At 45.4% G+C, this 24,377-nt stretch overlaps 1 protein-coding gene across 7 annotated transcripts in view; it reads left to right on the forward strand.

Moving 5' to 3' along the window:
- The window catches only part of OXR1 (oxidation resistance 1), a 189,228-nt gene that overhangs the window by 113,928 nt on the left and 50,923 nt on the right, over positions 1 to 24,377 (forward strand). For 2 of the 7 annotated variants that reach the window (XM_082235549.1, XM_082235548.1), the window contains exon 1: positions 22,055 to 22,406. The exons of 3 other annotated variants lie outside the window; for them this stretch is intronic. In XM_082235549.1, the coding sequence (XP_082091675.1) occupies positions 22,250 to 22,406 (157 nt within the window). In that variant the 5' untranslated portion in view covers positions 22,055 to 22,249. Of the gene's footprint in view, positions 1 to 11,144; positions 11,182 to 22,054; positions 22,407 to 24,377 lie in introns of those variants that run through there. 2 more of the 7 variants (XM_082235552.1, XM_082235547.1) reach the window with 2 other exon arrangements.

Raw genomic sequence — 24,377 nt, forward strand, 5'->3', positions numbered from 1 at the left:
AAAAAATTAAGAAAATACGTAACCTGAAAAGAAGACAACAGATTTGCATAAAGCTTGACTATATAATCTTGCAGATTAGTTCTAGCAATGCTGGGTCCTTCCTGCTGAGGCCACAAGTCTGTTCACATGACTTCTTCTCCTGACTGGACCCGGTTCATCATATGATGACATGGTGGCAACATGGCAGCTACCATTCCTAGGTCTTGCAGGGCTTCCCTGCCCTTGGCCTCCTTGGTTCAAGAGGCAGCCATTCTCCTCAAAATCACATTTTAGCTGATGAACAAAAATTCAGCTCCTTAGCATAACCTTAAGACATATTTATGAAGTGGAGCCATCAGGTAAACAGCATCGGCTATGAATCCAAAGAAAGTTAGTACAACTGTCTGGAGAAAGCTCTTAAAATCTATAGCTTGCCACTCATATGCAGTTGTTTCTTAAAGAAGGAAAACAAGCTACTAAAACTATACAGATACAACGATGGAATACAAAAATACACAGAAATTGATCGGATATTAAGCATCTGCTAGGTGCCATCTGTTCTGTGCCATCTCTCTTCCCCTTCCAAACAGGAAGAACATAATTTTGTTAAGATATAATTTTAGCTTGGCTGAAGCATGTTGATCTCAACTCTTAACATTCAAGCTATTTATTAACTACATTTATACCTCTGCTATGACCAAATCGTTTTATGCACATAATAATTTCAGAGGTGGGTTGCATTTGAGAGATGGGGACTGGCCCAAGACAGTGGAATTTGCTGCCAAGGAGTGTGGTGGAGTCTCCTTCTTTGGAGGTCTTTAAGCAGAGGCTTGACAACCATATGTCAGGAGTGCTCTGATGGTGTTTCCTGCTTGGCAGGGGGTTGGACTCGATGGCCCTTGTGGTCTCTTCCAACTCTATGATTCTATGATTCTAAGATTACCCAGTGAAGAAGAAAAAGAGTTTGGATTTGATATCCCACTTTATCACTACTTGAAGGAGTCTCAAAGCAGCTAACATTCTCCTTTCCCTTCCTCTCCCACAACAAACAGTCTGTGAGGTGAGTGGGGCTGAGAGACTTCAAAGAAGTGTGACTAGCCCAAGGTCACCCAACAGCTGTATGTAGAGGAGCGGAGACACGAACCCCGTTCCCCAGATTACGAGTTCATGGCAGAGTTGGCATTTGAACCTAGCTCTTACCAGTAGTACACTGTAAAGGTAAAGGACACCCTGACAGTTAAGTACAGTCGCAGATGACTCTGGGGTTGCGGCGCTCATCTCGCTTTACAGGCTGAGGGAGCTGGCATTTGTCTGCAGACAGTTTTTCTAGGTCATTTTGCCAGCATGACTAAGCCGCTTCTGGTGAACCAGAGCAGCCCATGGAAATGCCGTTTACCTTCCTGCTGGAGCGGTACCTATTTATCTACTTGCACTAGCGTGCTTTCAAACTGCTAGGTTAGCAGGAGCTGGGACCAAGCAACAGGAGCTCACCTCGTTGCGGGGATTTGAACCACTGACCTTGGAATCAGCAAGCCCAAGAGGCTCAGTGGTTTAGATCACAGCACCACCCACGTCTCAGTAGTACACTGTAGGGTTGCCATATTCCCAAAAGTGAAAACCTGGGCAAAGTTGTTGACCTTTTTTTTTTGGGGGGGGGGTTAAAGTTGTTAAAAGTTGTTAAAGCTTTCCTTCACATACGTAGTTTTAGTTTTCCCGGACATTTTGCCGATTCGGTGAAATTCCACCTGGATGCCATTTTAACCATCCGATTCCCAGGAAAACCTGGATGCATGGCAGCCCTAGACAATGATATTTATCAGGGCCACAAAATAGCTAATGGTATAAATCAGGGCTGCAAATTACAGAGTAGATCCATGTTTACAGGTAAAACTGCCTGCCAGCCCTTATCCCTGCCAGTGTCATTTGGTTACTGGTCATAAAATGCAGGCAATAATATCCACTGTCACAAACAAAAACAATCACTTACAGCATGGATATATGCAAGGTAAAGGGACCCCTGACCATTAGGTCCAGTCGTGGCCGACTCTGGGGTTGCGGCGCTCATCTCGCTTTATTGGCAGAGGGAGCCAGCGTACAGCCTCCGGGTCACGTGGCCAGCCTGACTAAGCCGCTTCTGGTGAACCAGAGCAGTGCACGTAAACGCCGTTTACCTTCCCACTGGAGTGGTACCTATTTATCTACTTGCACTTTGATGTGATTTCGAACTGCTAGGTTGGCAGGAGCAGGGACCAGACAAAAGGAGCTCACCCCATTGCGGGGATTTGAACTGCCAACCTTCTGATCAGCAAGTCCTAGGCTCTGTGGTTTAACCCACAGTGCCACCAGTGTCCCTTATGGATATATGTACCTGGATCCTATTCATGTTCATTTGGATGTAAGGTTGTCGTTAATGAAACTTAATGGAACACTGTCTTAAATGGAACTTAAGCATGCCTAGGATTGTAGCCTTAACTTTTTATTTTTCTTATTTAGGGACATTGTCCAGGGAGAGACACTGCAGCTTCTTCCAAATTTTTTAGTTTCCTATAGACTTCTAGTAAACCAAAGGCACAGTGAAGAATCTGTCATACTTTTAAGTTTACATTCTTAATACATCATTGATCTTTAATATGTTATCAGAGAACGAGTGATCTAACTTCTGCAAGGTCTTTGCTGTTGAATTTTAAAGCATCATACATTTTGACAGTGAGCTTAGGTTGTCTGTTCCTACATGAAACATTTTGCCTGATAGCTACTCTGTAAAATATAGTGGGAAGCAGATGATAACTAATTTATGTTATGCCAGAATAAAATTATTCTGTAATGTTACAGAAGCCTATCCAAACCTTCGTATTTAGATGACTCCATTAATACTGAAAAATGTAGTGTGCGCTAGTGTGCCAAAACAAGTAATTAATCTAAAAGAAGCATCTTTGTTTCTATGCATGAAATTAGATTTGAAGTAAGCAGAACGATTAGAGAGATGAACAAGTGAGCAGTTATTTGTCCATAAACGTTATCAAGTCATATACACTATCAGAGTTGAGAGTTTTATCTTCAAAGTGTCTGTATAAATAACACGGCAGAAAAGCAAACAAATTTCTAAGTACGTATACCCCTTGAAAGACCTAGATTTCCAGCACTCTGGAATTTGAAGAATTTGGAGATGTGGCAGGCTTTTAGCTGAATATAACTGAATATATAGCTGAATAAAATGCTTGTTAAAAATGTAACCACAGAAGAAAAGGACGACTTAGTAAAAATATTGGGCCTGAAAATCTCTTCAAAAGCGAAATACTTGGGTATTTGGATCACCCCCAAGAACATAAACTTATTTCAGGATAATTACACCAAAACTTGGTTAGAGATTAAAAAAAAACTTGGTAATCTGGAGTAAACTAAAATTAACATTTCTGGGTAGGATTTCCATTATAAATATGAATGTGCTTCCAAAATTAATCTTTTTATTTCAAATGATTCCGATACTGGGTGAAGCAGGTTGTCTCAAGATATGGCAAAGAGAAATTTCCAAATTCCTGTGGGAAGGGAAGAAACCTAGGATTAAACACTTGATCTTAATAGACATAAAAGAGAGAGGAGGCTTTTCCCTACCCGACCTAAAACTTTACTACGAGGCTGCCTGTTTCACCTGGCTAAAAGATTGGTGCACGTTGCAGGATCCGGACCTCCTGGACCTGGAAGGTTTTGACAACCGTCCCAAAAGATACTGCTCAAAAGTGCCTGACGTGAACTGTGGTCCGTTGTCGGAGACAAGAACATCAGGACACCCATGCGTCGCAAACAGGCCTCGCAGCACCTGGATGACGGCCTCGGTAGTGGTGGAGGGCATCAGGGCCACCTCCAGCCATTTGGAATAGGCGTCCACCACTACCATAAAGGTCCGGCCGTGAAAGGGGCCAGCCAGATTGATGTGCACCCTCGACCAGGGTGTCTTTGGTGTCTCCCAGGTGTGTCCCTTAGCTGCCGGTGGTGCAGGCCTCGATTCTTGGCACGCTTGACAGGTGGACCCCAGGCAGTGATGGCATCGTCCATGTTAGGCCACCAGACGTAACACCGAGCCAATGCCTTCATTTTGACAATTCCCGGGTGGCCAACGTGCAGAGCCTCCAGGACGCGTTGCCGGAGTCTTTGGGGAATCAGGACGCGGTCTCCCCACAGCAGACAGCCGCGATGAGCTGAGAGTTCATGTTATCTGGTTGCGAAGGGCTGGAACTCCGATGTGGCCACCCCCTCCACACCCAGTTGAGCACACGGCTGATGGTGTGATCCTGGGCAGATGCGGAGGCCACAGTGGCAGCCAATACAGGCGCTGCCGGAAGATCCTCAATCAGGAGGAGCGATGAAGCTGGAGCCAGGTCTTCCACAAACGCTGGAAGAGGGCAACGGCTGAGGGCGTCGGCATGGTCCATCGATTTCCTCCCCGGGCGATGGACGAGCCGGTAATGGTAGGCAGCCAGGAAAACAGTCCATCGCAGCATGCGTGGCGAGAGGACCGGTGGAGTTGGACGATCACCAGCAAGGAGGCCCAGGAGCGGCTTGTGGTCAGTGATGAGGTCAAAAGTCCTGCCATAGAGGTATTCATGGAACCTCTTCACTCCAGCCACAAGTGCCAGTGCCTCCTTGTCGAGCTGGCTGTAATTCCGTTCCGTCGGAGATAGCGTCCTGGAAAAGTAGGCGAGCGGTGCTTCTCTTCCGTCTGGAAAACGGTGACTAAGGACAGCGCCGATGCCAAAAGGTGAGGCATCGCAGGCAAGGACCAGCGGCCTGGATTCACTGTACTGTACCAGCACACTGTCCGATGAAAGGAGAGCCTTGACCGCGTTGAAGGCCGCCGTCTCCCGATGACCCCAGGACCAAGGCGTCTTTGTGCTGAGGAGTCGGTGAAGAGGCTCAGCCACCGTGGCTTTGTGGGGCAGGAACATGTTATAAAAGTTCAACAGCCCCAGGAACGCCTGCAACTCTGTCTTGTTCTTTGAGATGGGGGCCTGCTGGATAGCGCGGATCTTGGATGTGGTCGGGTGAAGGTCGGAGGCATCGATAAGATAGCCCAGGAACTCTACCTGTGGAACAGCGATCTGGCACTTCTCCCTCTTTACCTTGAGCCCGGCCTCTTGGAACCTGGTCAGCATGGCACGGAGGCGCTTGAACAGCTGCTGGTGTGAGTCTGCGGACACCAAGACGTCATCAAAATATAGTACCACACCCGGAAGCCCTTGCAGGAGACGCTCCATAAGGCTTTGGAAGATGCCAGGAGCCACACTCACCCCGAACTGCAACTGGCGGCAATGGAATGCCCCTCGGTGGGTGGCGATCGTCTGGGCTTCAGCAGTGGCATCATCAACGGGCAGTTGTTGATAGGCTTGGGCAAGGTCCAGCTTAACAAAGACCTTATCCTCACCCAGGGAATGCAGCAGGTGTTGGACAACAGGAACCAGATAAGCGTGCTGCTGAAGTGCCTTGTTGATCGTGCACTTGTAGTCAGCGCAGATTCTCACCGACCCGTCTGGCTTGTCAGGCGTGACGATGGGGGTTTCCCACTTGGCGTGGTCAACCGGCTACAAAACTCCTTGGGCGATCAGCTTGTCCAGTTGTTCGTCCACCTTAGCCTTGAGAACAAAGGGAACCCGGCATGGCTTTAGCTTGATGGGGGCGACTTGTGGATCAAGGCTAAAGGAGATGGGCGTACCTGTATATTGCCCCAAAGTGCCGTCAAAAACTTCGGCAAAGTCTTTGACCAGACCCTCAGTTTCTGTGTTAGAGATGCAGTTGATGCCGGTGACTTCCAGGCCGAGGGCATCAAACCAGGAGGCTTGGCCACTGACCTTCGACCACCACCAACCGGAGCAGGCCCAAAAAATCCTTGAAGGCGATCCGAAACCGGCCAACGCCTACCATGGGAATGTCATTTCCCTGGTAGTCTCTCAAGTGTACGCGATGAGAGTCGAGTTGCCTTTTGGACACTCTGGGTACCAGTCTTTTGATGGTGCTCCAAGACACGATGGACAGGGCAGACCCGGTGTTGATCTCCATGTCACATGAGCACCGTGACGTTCAGCTTGCGTCGCGTAGGCGAGTCGGTTTGGCCAATCGTGGTTCCAGACGGGCAGCGGCAGTTGGTGAGAGCGAAACAGCTTTCCTTGGCAGACTGGAGTGAAGACTTCGACCTGCGAGTCGGTGAAGGGGGTGTGTCAGACGGAGCCGATCGGCAGACTTTAGCGATGTGGCCCCTTCTGGAACACGTCCGACAGATGGCATCTCTGAATCGACACTTGGCACGGGAATGGTTGCCTCCGCAGCCGGCACATTTCGGTTGGCCCTTGGACTTCTGTTGGAACTTCCTGCGCTCCCGCTTTGTCAGGTGCACGTCATTGTCTTCACTGGAGGATGCCTCATCACTGCTGGCCTCTTCATGATGCACTGGAACTGACTTCCTAACAAGACGCGGGCTGCTGGACTTGCGGATCTCCTGGGCGGAGCGTTCAGCAGCTTCTGAGGCCACAGCCTCCTCAGTGGCTTTCTGTAGCGTGAGGTCTGGCTTGACGAGGAGACGCCATTGCAGATGGATGTCTCGGACCCCGCAGACGATTTGATCCATCAGGGCATCGTCTAAGTCTCAGAACTCGCAGTGCATTGCAGCCTGTCTGAGGGCAGTGGTGTAGTTGCTGATTGACTCCCCCTCTGCCTGGTTCCGGTGGTAAAACGCATGGCGGGCAGCAATCTTGGACTGCTTTGGCGCGTAGTGGTTGCGGAGCTTCTCTTGGATCGTGTCCCATGGTGTTGCCTGGACTGCTTCAGGCGCAACCAATGCTCGGGCCGTCTCAAACACCTCAGGCCCACAGAGGCTGAGGAATAGGCCCCGCTTCCGTTCATTTGATGCTGCTGTCAGCTCGTTGGCTTGGAGGTAGCAATCGAACCGAGCGAGGTAGGAGTCCCATGATTCAGAGGCTGGCGCAAACGGCGGTAGAGGCACAAGTGAAGCCATGATTCCGATGCCGGCGTGAAGGGCGATAGATGGAACACAGTGCTCTAGCCAGAACAGTCAGCTCTGAATTGGTTCCGTCCAGTGATTTCGCTCAGTGATTTTGCTCTATGATTCAGCTCAGTTCAGAGGATGGCCGCATCTGGCTGTGCTCTGATGTCCACCGATCCCATCCTCGTTGCCAGTATTAAATAGTGGGTAGACATGGCAGACGACACAGCGATTTCTCCAAAGCAGCTCTTTATTTTGTAAGCTGGAACAGAACTGATCAGCAAACAGCTCAGCTGGCCTGCTTTTATAGGCAGCCAGCTGTCAACATTGTAGCAACAACAACCCAGGGTTTCCCGCCTAAAATAACTGACGTGGACCTGAGTGAAAACTATCTACAGTATCCCCCCTGCTGGCCCAGGGTGAGAACTTCAGTACATAACACAGTTGATTTACATTCTTTCTCTTAACTCTCCGTTAATTTTAATCCAATTCATTACTCCAAAAACAAGATCTTTGCTATGCTTTTAAAAAAACAAAACACATAACTGCATTTTAACATTCCTCCCCCTTTCTCCTTATTCTTTATCCATTAAGTTAGCTTTTCAAGACTTTGCCAATGTAGAAGGAACTGCTGTGCAGCCAAAATATTGAGGGGTTTTTTAAAACAGCAATGATGTTGGTCATAAGTCCTTTGCACAGGGTCACAAGAACATTGTTCCATCATTAGATATGTCTAACTTCCTTCTCTGCTTCAACCACAAAACTCTGTTTCCTCTTGTCGCTCAAAATATAGTCATTTGAAACACTTAACATTTATTCTTCTAGTGTGGCTCTGAAATCTTAATATTATCTGCTACCTAATCTTGCATAACTCTGCATTAGGCATAACATTCACTGTGTAGTATTATACATTCACACTATTAGTTTTCTACATTGTAAACAAAAAGAGGGCACTTCACAATGTGCTCTGGGTATTTATTTTTAAAAAGAGAATAGGAAAACAAGCCAATTTATATTTAGTGCTAGAGGCTCTCCTCGTCAGTGACAGTTTCCTGATTAATTAGTTAATCCCCCAGATCTGCAGCTATCTCATTACTAGTAATGTCTGTGACCTGGTGTGACATGCTGGCAAGTTAAGAGTACCAAAAATTAGACCACGGGTTCATGAACCAGTTTGCTTAGAACTAAACTGTAGATTCAACATTTTATATCCCAGTGATTTTGACAGAAAGTAAAACGTGTGCTTAAAATCAATCTCATCAAAACAAATGAGACTACAACTCCTAATTTTGGCTGCATTGTAGCCCAATCTTCATATAATGGGACATTATACAGGTTGTTCTGATCATTCCAGTGGGGTGGAACTCTCACTGAAATCCATAGGACTATTTCCAGGTAAACATGCCTAGCATACTGTGAACTGTTATATGGCTTTTCACAAGTGTTTCTCCATGTGTTCTGTAAACACATGGAGTTGTTGTTTAGTCGTTTAGTCGTGTCCGACTCTTCGTGACCAGAGCATGCCACACACTCCTGTCTCCTGCAGTTTGGTCAAACCCGTGTTAGTAGCTTTGAGAACACTGTCCAACCATCTTGTCCTCTGCCGTCCCCTTCTCCTTGTGCTAACTTTCAATCTTTCCCAAAATCAGGGTCTTTACCAGGGAGTCTTCTCTTCTCATGAGGTGGCCAAAGTATTGGAGCCTCAGCTTCACGATCTCTCTTTCCAGTGAGCACTCAGGACCGATTTCCTTAAGAATGGATCGATTTGATCTTCTTGCAGTCCATGGGACTCTCAAGAGTCTCCTCCAGCACCATAATTCAAAAGCATCAATTCTTCGGCGATCAGCCTTCTTTATGGTCCAGCTCTCACTTCCATACTGGAAAAACCATAGCTTTAACCATACGGACCTTTGTCGGCAAGGTGATGTCTCTGCTTTTTAAGATGCTGTCTAGGTTTGTCATCACTTTTCTCCCAAGAAGCAGGCACATGGAGTAGGCAGGTCCATACCTGTTGGTGCCATCCTCACCACAAATATGCAGGTCAGCTCCATCCCAGCCTCTACAAGTGATAATTTTATTGTCTTATCTCTTTTGTAAACTGCATTGAGGTTTTTTTCCTACAGTCAAATTTTATGGAATATATATTTCAAAATCACTAGCATGCCCTGCTGCAGCACCTTCTTGTTATTTCCCAGCCATTCAGAATGCATCCACTGGCTTCCTCCCCAATAAAAAAAATGCACCTCGCATCTTTGCTACTATTTCTTGCAGCCTTTTTGGCTATATTAACCCTCTCCTACTCAACTCCTCCCCACTAAATCTCTCAGCAAGTCACATATATCATGTCAATTATGTGTGCTTAAAATCCACTGGAGGATAGATTTTGACTGATATCTGGAGAACTCTTAAAGTTTCTGCTGTGACGCCGACAAGGGATTTGCAAATCCCTTTAAATCATCTTGTCTTCCCTACACATGGTTGTTTCTGTCTCAAGTGTCCCACTTCCCTTGTGAGAGCACATCCAATATGTTTTCCCCTGGAACCCATTGTAGCAGCTATAAAATACTTTGCTATGTAAGGCAGCACCGTGTTTTGCTAAGATATTATCATGGTCCCTTGTTGCTCATCGTTTTCAGTTGCTAACCATTTGAATTGTGCAAGCAAGTAAACCACACTTTCTTCATGCCTGGTGGAAGATTAATGTTTGGAGCTTAGATGAGCAAAATTATAGAGAAGGAAAACAACAGGTTTGTTGTGTTATTTCAAATGACTGAAAAAATATATATCCGTTGCATTTAGATGCTCATATATTGCATTTAGAGACAATGGAGGCACAAAGCAATTGTATTTTAAACATTTTAAATAAGTAGTGTGTTGCAGACGAGGCCTGATATGGTGATGCAATTGCATTTTGCATTAAAAAATGCCCTGGGGAAAATAGCAATATGCTCACAAGAAGGCAAAACAAGTTTGATTTCAATTAGATTTTCGCTCTTTACAACCAAGGCTGAATTTGAACCAGTATCTTTAATAAGAAACTGAAGATAGCTAATTTGCAATGAGATGACTGCATGATTCGCTTGTGGAATTAGCTTTTCAGACTTTGGCCCGGTGCATAGTTTAGAGCAAGCTGTGGTTTAGTGCGGACAAGCAGTGTGCACACTGCTTAAAAGTTCCTCTAGTGCTCCTTCCCCTGCCACAGACAAAACGAATCAGAAACTGGCTTGATATGTCCAAATCTGAATCTGCCCCCCACTCTCCTAATCATAAGTGTCCTCTGCTGTAGTCTTGTGTGTGTGTGGCAGGAGAGCAGATAAACATATAAATATACAAATATACACACATTTTAATTTATAGATCACTTGCTCAAAATAAAATAAAATAAAAAATCCCAAGCAATGTGCAATGCACCAGGAATGCTTTTTGGAAAGGGGAGGATAAATGTTCCTAGAGAGAAAGGAGGGAACATACCAAAAGGAAACAGCTAGAGCACAATCTATAAAATGGATAATGCACCCTTTGCCATATGGTCCCAGGGCAGAAATATATAACACAACAAAATAATATGAACAGCAGGATCAAATTCCACATTAAAAAACACTAATCCAAAACATGTAGCGGTCTTGATGAACCAAGCATGTTTCAGCTGTTAACAACTGGGCAAGCTAGGGCTTATTGCACAGTAAGTTCCGAAAGTGGAAGCAGTGGGTGGTTATCTGAACCCAGCACAATGCTGTCCCTCATACCTAGATCCAGAATAATGGCTCCCTATTCCTCCTTTAAGTGCTAACATTGAGATGTGTGTCCTTGAATGATTAAAATGGTCTGAAGACTGTCTGTTTTGCTTCTGCTTAGTTTCAGTAACAGACCTCAAAAAGAGTATGCTGTCCCAGTGTATTACAGAACTAACTGTAACCAATTCAGTTAGTTCTATAACCACACATTTCCTGTGGCTACTGTTAAGAGTCATTCCAGTGGGGTGACTGAATCACTATAGCAGCGAGGGCCTGTTTCCTAAGAAGGAAACAGGCACCCCACTCCTCGAAGCACTTCACGTGAATGAGAGCCAATCCCCAGCAGCAAAGCACTTCGTTTGCAGCTCGGAGCTTGAACCATTATAAAAGCAGAACTGCCTCTGCTGAAGCCAACTCAGCCATTGCTGTTTCTGATCCTGCAGCAATCTGAAGACATGCTCTACTCACAAATGAAAGGTATGTTCAATTTGGGCTTCTAATGCAGAACTAAGGGTGATAGTCAGCTAGGTCTTACTCAGAGTAGACCCGCTGAAATGCATGAGCATACTGTTCAGTGGGTCTACTCTGAGTTGAATACCACCCATAGATCACTTTTTTATACAGTGGTGCCTCGCACGACGAAATTAATCCGTTCCGCGAGTCTCTTCGTCTAGCGGTTTTTTCGTCTTGCGAAGCAACCCTATTAGCGGCTTAGCGGATTAGCGTTATTAGCGGTTTAGCGGCTATTAAAGGCTTAGCGGCTATTAAAGGATTAGCAGATTAGCGGCTAAAAGGCTATTAGCGGCTTAGCGGCTTAGAAAAAGGGGGGGAGCGAAAAAAAATCGGAACACTTGCAAGATGTTTTCGTCTTGCAAAGCAAGCCCATAGGGAAAATCGTCTTGCGAAGCAGCTCAAAAACGGAAAACCCTTTCGTCTAGCAGGTTTTCCGTCTTGCGAGGCATTCGTCTTGTGGGGCACCACTGTATTTAATCAAATGTTTAAGGTTGTAACACTATGCACACTTACTCAGGTGTAAATCAGTGGGCAATCTGTGGCCCTCCAGATGTATTTGGACTCCAGCCCCAGCACAGCCAATGGTTATGAATGATGGGAGTTGCAGTGCAGCAACATCTAGAGGTCTACAAGTTTCCCATTGCTGGCACAAGTCCTATTGAAATCAGTGAGATAGGTCTCCAAACATATGTGCACAGGATTATTATTCTGTTTTGCAGATGAGGTTGAAACAAAATGTATGTGTGAGACTTGTGGAAGGGTATCCAGCACTCTGTCCGATGACAGATCGGAGCTCAAGTCTCATTCTGCTTTCCAGTTTTTCAACTTCTAACTCCTGAATGTCTGCTATGGAATCCTAGCACATGACTGAGGGTTCTGGGATATTACCAAGGTTAACATGGGGCAGTGACCTTGGTCTATTAGGCCCCATGCCAACCCATCTGAACATAGCACTTCCCCATGGCTGCCACTGTAGGATAAGAGTCAGCCTGATGAGCACAAGTTTAGGAAGTTTTCCAAGCCGTTGAATGCTCAGCTAAACACATGAGGAGCCTTTGTTGTTGGGCTCCACAGAACAGATTGAAAAAGCATCGCTCTTATCTCCAGATCCTCATCCTATTCTGCGGTACCTATTCCAACGGTCACCACTGAAAATTCGTGGAGCCGTTTCTTGGGGGGAAGCATTCTAGGGCCTGGGAGAGCAGCTCTTGTTGCCTTCTGAGAAAGCTGAAGAGACCACAGCACCCCTGGAAGTGAGATCTGCTCCTTACCTAGCCCAGCCCACACTGCAGATCTTCATGAAAAGATAAGCATTCCAACCAAGTGGTGTGTTAGAGGAGGAGTACATCAACTCTCCTTCTGGGGTAGTTGATCATAGGGTCTGGGTCAGTTCATATGGAGAGAACCAGTCCTTGAGTGATTGTGGACTTGAGAGACTTTATAGGTCAAACCCAGCATTTCTGAGATCTGTGGAACTTTCAGAAGAGAATCTCCCGCAGACTGAAGCCAGATGTGGTTTTACGGTGGCGCAACCACCCTAAAAGTCTGGGTGCTGCACTGCAGGGGTCACCAAATCAATGCTGTAGAACAGAGCTCAAGAGGAGTGGAGTGGGAGCACTGAATTTTAGCATCACACAGAGTGCTTCTATAATTTGAGTGTTCAAAGTCTGCCACTGCTGCAGCTATGTACTGGGTGTATAAGGGATAATAAGGTGGTCTCTAGTAACCTTGTCCTGCCCTGTATAGGGATGTATATCTTAGTACCTACACCTTGAACTTGGCCCAGTAGCAAATTGGCAAATCCTGCAATTAATGTGTGATGTGCTGCCACTAGTTTGTCCTCACAAGCTAGCTAGCCACTGCATTCTGCACCTGCTGCAACCTGCAGGCCAGCCCCAAGGGAAGCCCCACATAGAGCGCATTGCAGTAATCTAACTGTGAGGTTGCCAGTGCTTGAAAAACTCTGGTCAAGCTGTCCCGGATGCACTCATAGGAGTGGGGTGGCAGTGAGGTTAAGGGGTGCCATTTTGGCAGTGTTGCACAGTACCACTGCCCCTAACCTGTCACCACTGATTTAAGAGCAAAACTCTGTACTTTGTTAAGTGTCTTAAGGTGGAATACAGGACACGTGAAGCAGGTTTAATTAGATTAGTCTATAATACTGTATATGCATTATAGTTTTTTATATTAACGAAGTTGGTGGTTAAATATAGATAACACCAAGTCAGCAGGGACAACACTGAAGAGTAATTTGTATGGTACATGAAAAGAAAACTACCTGAAAAGTGTATCACACACACACATTTTAGTGCCTACATGCCAATCCATACATACAGGGAATGTATTGTTACTGACAAACTGAAAACAAGCAGCAAAAAATATTTTCAAAGCAAGCCTTGCAAGTTTAGCTGTCCAAGCTGATCCAAAAGTTGGTATGGGCAAATATTGCATGTGGCAAAAGAGTTATCAGAAAAGCTGCTTGCCGTTTGTTGAAACAGTTCATTGGCATAAATTTCAAAAATAAGCACTTCCAGAGGCTGAAGGCAAGCTGTGTATAATCTGCAGATCACGTTGTTGATATTCAGATTGAGGCTAGTCATACGATTATGAGAAATGAGCGTATGATTACTCTTGACACATTCTTTGTCTCTCAGGTTTCCAGGCTCAAAGATTTTTTACAGACCACGTGTCTTAATACTGCTCATCTGTGCACAGTGTTTTGTTTATTACCAAGGCACTGTGGGAAATCTCAAATTCTGTGCTCCAGGTATTTTTCATACCATAATTACATGGAGGCCCCTACCCTGAATTAAGCACCAACTGTGTACCAGGGCATCATATGGGCAATCAATTCAGTTATTTAAGTGCCACGGCAAAGTCATTATTCTTTAGACAAACATCAAAGAAAGGAGGGTGACAAAAGCTGGAATTTATTGCATTTTTATCTTGCTGTTTTTTTGGGTGATTATTCCCCAAGCCCACTTTTATCCTCATGACAACCCTGTGAGGCACATTACGTAGAATTAGGTTTATGGTGATAGGAACTTGGGTGTCCCCAGTACTAAACTGACACTACAAGCTAGAGTCATAATGGCCTCAAACATTTATGTCTTCTACAGTGAGAGAAGAGATTGTGTACTGTCATTAGGACTGGGCGATATTATTGATATATCGTCTGAAACAGGTTTGAAGTCCATATTGTGATATCGGTTTCATAATTTTTGACCTGGCAATATATCGCAGATCATGATGTGTGTGTGTGTGTGCACGCACTATGCAAAAATCACAATGTGGAAAAACTGTGAAGCCAGCCAATGCTTCTCTCGATTCCTGCATCTCTTGTTAACTCTGCCAGCTCAGCTCTCCCCTACCTCATGCAGTGGGTAGCGAATCACAAGAGCAGGCACAGGCAAAAAACACTATGCAGGAAAAATTGTGAAGCCAGCCAATGCCTCTACATAGCTCCATCCTTATTTCAGACATCGTGATATATAGGTATATCGCAATGTTTAGCTGGTGATATGTCACAGTGTTGAAAACCAGATATTGCCCAGCCTTAACTACCACCAGGATTAGAGGCAGTTTCCTCTGAATACAAGCTGTTGAGAATCGCAAGTGGGGAGCGCACTGTTGCACTCATATCATGCATGTGCGACTGTAAGGCTTCAGTGCTGGACTTTGGTCTTATCTAGCAAGGTTCTTAAGTTTTTAATCAACTTTCAGGAGACCTCAAGTGAGATCACTTAACCAGGAGTTAAGCCCCAGTTGAGCTCTGTGGAAATATGGCCATGGTAAGGCAGCCTATCTCAAGTAGCAGGTGTTTTCAGTACCATAAGGGGTAGGAAATGTCTAGCGTTTTATTGCGGTCATAATCTGCAACACGTTCTTGACACAATAATGGCACATTAGTTGTGTGTTTATTGTGCTTTAGTTTGTTCTGTGATTCTCCCCCATTGCTGCCATGTTATTGCTGTCCAGAGGGGCAACAGAACAATGAACATGGGACCAAACTAAACCAGAACATTTGTGGGATAAAAAAAGATACAGGATTTCAGCAGGAAGGTGCAGGATATGCACTGACTAGAAATGAAGTAGTGTGACTGCCCCAAAACTTTTGCAGGCACAAACAGTATCGAAAGCAGGATCACGTGTGCCTCCTCGATAACATTATGAACACACATAATCATGAATGCGCAATAAAAAGGGAATATTGAGGAAGCCTAAGCCTCATTTAACTCAATGGGGCTTACTTCTTTGTAAATATGTATAGGAGTGCACTGTTAGACCCACTAATGTAATGGGGCCTAGTTTTCAATAAACGTGCACAGGATCAAGCTGTAATTGTTTTAGAAGCAAAAATAAATACTGAGAACTTAATAGCATGTATTTCTCAGATCCTATACAAGACACAGAGGGAGCAGGAGAGCTGGTTATCTAAGAAATAACATCTGACAGGCATGACTTTTCTGCTTTTAGGCTCATTAGACTTCATAAGATAACAGTAAAATCTGAATGCATGTTAAACATAAAACTCTTCTGAGATTGTTAACTGAAATTAAATGTTACACACAAAAAACGGAATCTAATTCCAATTATTGCTGTGCAGTCCTTCAGCCTGCAAGAACAATGCAGCAAGAGCTGTGACAGAAATGCCACAGCAATCCTTTGCAAAAGGAATGACTTTAAACTAATGGAAGTATACTTTCCAAAGAGGCTTGTGCATGAAAAATCACTAGATTCAGCGTTTGTTGAAAGCTCTTTACCCTGAGCTATAAACTGAAATATATTCATATACGCTCTCTCTAAAGAAACAGGTACGAGCCTTGGGGGCAGGAGGGGGATCCTGGAAACTAAACAAAAATGCCCAAGTGACCTATGTGGTTAGGAGTGCCTTCTACCACTTTAGTCTGGTACGGCAGCCTACAGCCATGTCTGGACTGGGACTACTTGGACAGTGTGGTCCACGAATTAGTAACCTTGTTCCTAGATTACTACAATGCACTCTATGTGGAGCTGCCCTTGGGACAGGTCCAAAAGCTCCCAAACTGATGCAGAATGCAGTGGCTCAGACAACCAACCACATGTGGTACCTCTGCTAAAACAGCTGTGCACTGGCTGTCCATATGCTACCCGGACAGGATTAAGGGTCTTGTGTCCATTTTCAAAACCCTGAACAACTTGGGTGCAGGATACCTTAAGGACCACCTGAGCCCTTATTTCCCAACTCGATCACTGAGATAATCCAGAAGAGCACTATTAGAGGGGTGGGGGCGTTAATCGGGTTGTTGCTGTTTTGTTCTTGTTTTTATTATGCATTTTGTGTTTTTCTCTTGCATTTTTATACAAGAACCACCCTGATATCTACGGATGAAGGGTGGTATACAAATTTAATAAATAATAATAAATAATTGCCCCCTGTGTTACAGAAGCCCAAATTGCCTCAGTTTGAAGTTGGGAATTTAATGTTTCCAGTCCAACGCTATGGAACACTCTTCCAGCAGAGATTCAGTAGGCACTTTTGACTTTCAGGCGACTCTTGGGAGATCTTTTTATGCTGGCAGGCATAAACTGTGTTATTTATTTATTTATTTGCCAGTCAGTTTAATGATTATCTGTATTGTTTTTAAAGGTGTTCGGTGTTTTAATGTTGTATACTGCCCTGATACTTCATGATATAGTGGTATGTAAATACTTTCATAAAATAAATAATCTAATATACTGTGACACTTAAAATTCATTTATTCAAGTTCAGTTTAGATTTCAGGAGTGGAGCTTGATTTCTGTACATTAGCAATCTCACTTTTTAAAAAAATGTCCACATAAAAAAGCATAATGGAATTTTTATATGCATGTTTAGAAGGAATGCAGTAATATATTCTGAGTTTTATTAAACATCATGTGACTGAAGATGAGTTGCACATAGTGCTGCAATTTCTAGCCCATGTGACGTCTCTTGTACCTTTAAGAGTTGTATACGAGGTAGGCCTAATTCCACTAAACATTAACTACAGGAGAATAAGTCACTTCTCACCTGACATATGTTGTGGAATCAGATGCACACTACAGGTGCAACTTCAACACCTATGCTCTGGAATTGGCATGTGATGGGTGTCCTTCCCAGCATGTCAATCAATATAGTTCTGTATGTTTACTTGTGCTATTTTAGGTTTTGTACCAATAGCATGGGCCCTGTCTGACTCACAGGCAGCCTGTCTCTGCAGAGCTTTTATACTAGCTAAGAAATTTTTTCTTAGGCTTTGGAAAACAGCTACTGTACTTGGGATTCATAACTGGCTAGAACTTTCCTGTTTGGCAGTCAATAAATGGATGGCTTATTTTTTTAAAAAAACCAACAACCGGGTCGTGACTGATACTTTTAAACACTATGTGGCCCTTGTTCTTCAAGTGTGTTAGTGAAGACTAACTGAAATGGGTTCCTCTTCATTCCCCCCCCCCCGATATTATATCATTTCACGTAGTGGTCTCTGCATAACTTGAGTTTTATTGGTCCTGTGCCTGAGAATGGAAAGGATAGGAACATAAACTAGGGAGGGAACAGCAATGTTGGATGTTTTGTTAAGCCGCTGGATATTATGATTCATATTAATCTTAAAAATAAATATTATCATTAAAAACTCCAGTAGGTACAGGGTTGTTTTTTCCCATCTTTCTTTTGCCAATGCAGCATTCTGATGGGCAATTGGCCTTTGGCAAAATGTGCAGTTTGTGCAGCCCTTCATAGGTAAAGGTTATTTATTAAGAGTTGGTGTGCTTGCTGCATAGGAATGGCATGAGTATCTGTGGCAACTGGGCTGCTGGTTCTCCCGAGGGGGAACGTTGATGGTCACCCGCTGTAAGCATTGGCCAGGCTCCTCAAACTTACATGCACCAGCCTATGCGCCAGATATCCATCTCATGCAGTACCCCTGAACAATATATAGAAGTGACATGATCACACTGCAGATTTTTCACATTTAAGAACTAATTCAGATTTAATCAACAACAGAGAAATAAGGCACCTTTTTGCTTGGCACATGTTTATCTGAAGACCAGAGTATCATGGAAATTTGGCAAGAGTGCCTCAGAGGAGGCTCAGGAGTTATTCAGCAGCCATTTGTGCAAGCAGAATTTCCCTGAGAGCTCGCACAGCATCTACTGGCAGTATGCCTGGCATTCACTGCTGCAATTAGCACTTATTTTTATTGGCACCACATTTGTCCCCAGAGTAATTACAGGTCACCGCCACATGCTGTTCTATAGTTTTACCTTTTCCTACCTTAATCTTCTGTTGTTGTTTAAAAAACACACAACAACTTTCCTGTGCCTTGAAGTTTTTGCTAATTTTGGCCTCTTGTTTCTTTGCCATTTTATTGGGTGGTGAGTGATGGGAGCGCTCAAATCTACCAGCAAGGGGGGGACGGGGACTGTGAGTTGCCAAAACTTGCACAGAAGACCAATCCCACATTTCCCCACTTTTCCTGTAATACAGGACTTAAGAGAAAGCAGGGGAGAATCAGCAGGCAAGAAGTGGATTATTATTTGTATAATTCTTCCTTCAACTCACCGGTCACTTGCAAAAGCCCCTCCCTTTCCCACCCACCACTCCCACTCTTTACAGTGATTTTCCTCACCCAGATAGGCATTTGCAGGTGAAATTTGGCAGGACCTTGGTGTCCTTTCTTCCTGTTATTTCTGCTCTGCAACTGCAGGGTGGTAACTGGAGGTGAAGTTTAACTTTGCTGTTATTACCAACCAAGAAAATAACTCTAAAAACCAAATCTTAATAATACACTGCACTTGTAAAACCAACCAACCAACCAAACAAACAAACAAACAGTAATGTTAATTGTGAAAATAGTACAAAAATATTATAATATATCCATTTTATTTGTTATTATTATTACTATTGAAGGGGAGCGGCTGGTGCTGTGGTCTAAACCACTGAGCCTCTTGGGCTTGCTGATCAGAAGCTTGACGGTTCAAATACCTGCTACAGGGTAAGTGCCCGTTGCTCTGTCCAGCTCCTGCCAACCTAGCAGTTCGAAAGCACGCAAGTGCAAGTAGATAAATAGGTATCACTGTGGCAGGAAGGTAAATGGCGTTTTCATGCACTCTGGTTTCTGTCACAGTGTTCCATTGCGCCAGAAGCGGTTTAGTCATGCTGGCCACATGACCCAGAAAGCTGTCTGTGGACAAATACCAGCTCCCTCTGCCTGATAGCGAGATGAGGGCTACAACTCCATAGTCGTCTTTGACTGGACTTAACTGTCCAGTGGTCCTTTACCTTTCTTTTTTCTTTTTTTACCTTTTTATTACTATTGCACTTGTTAAACACTTGTTACCCGAAGGTCTCCAAGCAATTTTCAAGACATTTAAAATATAAAAATAAATAAATTATATCACAAAAACAGAACAAAACAAACCCCCATAAGACCCACAGGAAGCTTTGGAAGCACAATAATAGCAAAACAACATTACATTTGCCTATCTAAAGATAAGTCTTTAAAGGTAAAGGGACCCCTGACCGTTAGGTCCAGTCACGAACGGCTCTGGGGTTGAGGCGCTCATCTCGCTTTACTGGCTGAGGGAGCCAGCGTACAGTATCCAGGTCATGTGGGCAGCATGACTAAGCCGTTTCTGGTGAACCAGAGCAGCGCACGGAAATGCCGTTTACCTTCCCGCTGGAGTGGTACCTATTTATCTACTTGCACTTTGACGTGCTTTCAAACTGCTAGGTTGGCAGGAGCAGGGACCAAGCAACGGGAGCTCACCCCGTTGCGGGGATTCGAACTGCCGACCTTCTGATCAGCAAGCCCTAGGTTCTGTGGTTTAACCCACAGCGCCACCCGCGTCCCTCCACAGACAGCCACGACTGAAAAGGCCCTCTCCCTTTTCACCACCCTTGGGTCTCCCTCAGCAGTGCACGGAGGGTAAGTTATCATACCTCCCAAAGTTGATTAGTAATGAATGTGGTAAATTATGGTAAACTGTTGGTCTACACTGAAAAATCTAGACCTGGGTGAAGTGGTCACATAGCAAGCTCAGCCTACATACCAGTAACAAGAGTTTCTGACTTTCAGCCCGTCCTGCCATGACTCCTGTGCCAGTAAACACCAGCAGGAGAAACCAAAAGCAGAAAATTTATTTACTACCAGTTGTAGTTCTGCTTCTTGTTTGGCACAATAGTCTACCATCATTTCCCCACATTTTCCCTAGCAAACAGACCATGAGAACCCACTCTCTTATTATCACACGGTTTATTTGCTACAAGAAATGTGGGAAAATAATGGGCAATGGATTTAATCAAGCGCCTTCCATTCTAGGCACTTTTTCACAAACAAGGGCTGCAGGTATAAGCCATAGCTGAAACAATTATTTAAATTAGCTTTGGATAAAAATACAGGGCATCTATATTTTTAAATTATATTTCCAAGACATGCTGTTCTTCCTACAGAAGTGACTGAGTCATTTGCTCAATGACTGAACTCTTGTTTATGTGATGTATTTTTTTTTAAGTGGGGCTCATTAGCCAGCTTTAAGCCTCAAGTAAATGGGTGTTGTGCTATTTGCAGCCACCCAGCACATTGTATGAGATGTCACAACTCTTGTGTAAAGCACACGTGCCAAAATTACTCAATAACTGAGTTCACTCCCGTACCACAAACCTATGTGTAACTATAATGCAGTATAATAATACTTGCTATTACCTGGCCTTAAAAACACCCCCACCAATACATACAAATGCTTAAAAAAAATCAAAATCCTGCCACAAGTCACAAACAGCCATCACATATCTAAGTTTAAGAAAAAGGATTTAAGTGAATATTTTCAAGTGCAGAATTCTTGGGAGAAAAACCATTCTTCAAACTCGCAGCCCATCAACAAATTGCCTCCCAGGAAATATGCATGACTTTGCATCACTTACTTCCTTAACAGCCCTTCTTTTCTTTTCTTTTCTTTTCTTTTCTTTAAAAACACCTTTTATGTAAAACTTTTGGCAGGACCCCTTAACCCTCAATCCTTGCTGAAACAAAGCCTCAAGGCGCAATCCTGGGCACAGGTTTATCCAGGACTTCACACAGTACAGAACTGCATATGGAAATATCAGCCACTCACACGCTATACATATTATATAGCACATGCACAACTGCACATGCTATACGAAGGCATGTATCTACTTACAAATACACACATACATAGTGTGTATGTGTTACACACAAACAGAGGCAAGATCCCACTGACTACATACAATATGGTGTGTGTGTGTGTGTGTGTGTATGTATGTATGTATGTGTGTGTTTATATGTGTGTGTGAGTGTATATGTGTGTGTGAGTGTATATGTGTGTGTGTGTATGTGTGTGTGTGTGTGTATATATATATATATATATTTGTTGTTTAGTCGACTCTTCGTGACTGAATGGACCAGAGCACGCCAGGCACTCCTGTCTTCCACGTGTGTGTGTACACACACACACACACACACACACGCATGCATGCAGAAAAAATACACATGCAACACACACGTACCTACCGACAAACACACACATACGTAGTGTGTACGTAGTATATACACACACATTTATGTACAAAATGATAAACTGTTGTACGGCCGCCACCATGGCGCAGTGGGTCGGTGCGTCCGCTAACCAGAAGATCGGTGGTTCGAGCCCACGCCGGATCCCTGCACTTCGCAGAGGGCTGGACTGGATGACCCTGGGGCTCCCATTCCAACCCTACACATCTACGATATACTACGTAGGTGGACCCACGCCGCGCGGCGCGGCCCCTTTAAGCGCCGCAGCCTCGAGGCGGAGCCTGTCAAAGAAAAACTTTTGCCCAACTTTTCGCCCAGCGGGTCGAGCCCTTCTCGCCGGCCCTTTTGGCTTTCCGGGCGGGCTTGCTGTGAGGCGACCGGCTCCGAGGGAGGCTCGAGAGGCAGGCGGCGCGACTACCACCCCCACCCCACCCCCCGGCCTTCGGCGTGGGGAGAAGACCCTTTCCCCGCGCCGCGCTCCCCGCCCGTGTCGCCTCATGGAGTACCTCACGACTTTCACGGGCAAGAGCAGCCGGCTGCTGAGGGGCACCGCCAGCCGCCTGTGGGGCGCCGCGCCCGGCTCCGGCGGCCCCCGCCAGGTCCACTTCCAGGACTCCCTGCACGAGGGGGAGCCCAAGCCGGAGCCCCCGATAGGTAGGAGGCCTCCCCGTGTGGCGCTGAGGGGGTCGGGGCGGGGTTTACTCGGGAGGAGGAACTCCGCTTATGGGGCGGCAGGGAGGGGGGGGTCCTAGGGGGCAAATTTCCCTCGGCCCCCCCCCGTTTATTCTCCCCTTCCGCCCCCCCCGCCCTCGCACACGTCACGAAAGGTATAGGAATGCGGGCTTCTCTAGGGCCAGGGCTACTTTGGGTCGGGGGAAAGGAGGCCTCCGGGAAGCCATGAGGAAGCCGAGGAGGAGCGGGCCTCCAGAGTTCAGCTCGGGTGGGGCGAGAAGCTGGAAGAGCCCGTCGCCCCCTTTTCTCAAGCGTGGTTGCAGGTGGTGGTTGCGGCGGGGATGTGTGTGTGTGGGAGGAGAAGGGCATCCTGGTGTGTGTGTGTGTGGGGGGGTCCCCATTCCCCTCCTCATCCCATCCCAGAGGTGGGGCGGGGGTAAGTAGGGAAACTGGCGCCTTGCGTTGCTGTCAGGAGAAACTCGGGCCCACAAGTGTAAGAAGGCTGGGTGTGGGCCCAGTGGAGATTGCAGAAGGCACGGGAAAGCATACATTTCCTACATTTGGGTCCCTGAGCATGCTGAAGCTATCCAATATTGGAAGCGCTCAGGAAGGCAGCAGTATATATGTCATTTTGTACATAAATGTATGTATGTGAGATATATATGGATATATAGACTATGCAGACTATGTACGTGTGCGTTTGTCAGTAGGTACATGTGTGTTGCATGTGTATTTTCTGTGCATGCGCAATATTATATGTGAGTGTACACACACACTCACATTGTATGTAGTTTACCCATGGCCTTTCTCCTCCTTCGTATTCAATGACACCCAAAGGGGAAAGGTATAGGCGTGCTGGGTGAGTGTGCAGAGGCATCTGTTTCTTTTTATATATATATAAAATATTTTATTAAGGGTTTTCTTGCCTGTTTCTGCGCAAGGATTCCTCTCACATGTGGACTTGCTTGTTGTGGTGGAGATTGGGCCCAGGGAGCTTGATGCTTTCAGCTGTGACACCTGGAAATCAGGAGGGCAAGAAAGAGGTGTGGCTCAAGACCAATACAATCACTTCGCCAGCATGGGGTGGGGAGAAGAGTAGTAAAAGTTGTATTTGCAGCTGCAGCAAGAAGAGGCGGGCTGTGCCTTGCAGGAGCAGCTCCTTCCCCTGTCAAAGCTCAGCAGGGAGGGCTGGGCCAGTTTCGGAAAGCAGCCTGGTTGCTCACATTCCTCAAGCTCGTAGGAGCCTCTGCCATTTATTTGCACACTTGCTTTTCCTTTTGGGGCGAGGGCGGTTAGGGTAGTATTCTAGGCCTAGACCCTGCTGCACCTCTGAAGTGAGAGAACAGGTGAGGGGGATTGGAGGTAGCGGTGGCCATTCCTTGAAATCAAGGCTCACTTGCTTTCACAAGCAAACGGTGGTTTGCTCAGTGCTTTTAGTTCTGTAGGTTGCTTGGGACCACCGGGAAGTGAAGAAGATCACATTCCCAATAGTCTTTGTAGGTAGGTCCTAGAAGAACTTTCCTCAGTCTCCAGATGTAGCTTCCTAACATCCTTGAGCGCCAACAATACTGCCTAGGACTGATGGGGGCTGGAATCCAACAACATATGAAGGGCCACAAGTAGTATCATAGAATCATAGAATCATAGAGTTGGAAGAGACCACAAGGGCCATCGAGTCCAACCCCCTGCCAAGCAGGAAACACCATCAGAGCACTCCTGACATATGGTTGTCAAGCCTCTGCTTAAAGACCTCCAAAGAAGGAGACTCCACCACACTCCTTGGCAGCAAATTCCACTGTCGAACAGCTCTTACTGTCAGGAAGTTCTTCCTAATGTTTAGGTGGAATCTTCTTTCTTGTAGTTTGGATCCATTGCTCCGTGTCCGCTTCTCTGGAGCAGCAGAAAACAAACTTTCTCCCTCCTCTATGTGACATCCTTTTATATATTTGAACA

The sequence above is a fragment of the Podarcis vaucheri genome (assembly GCF_965113315.1).
Source record: "Podarcis vaucheri genome assembly, chromosome: 8".
Classification (NCBI taxonomy): domain Eukaryota; kingdom Metazoa; phylum Chordata; class Lepidosauria; order Squamata; family Lacertidae; genus Podarcis; species Podarcis vaucheri.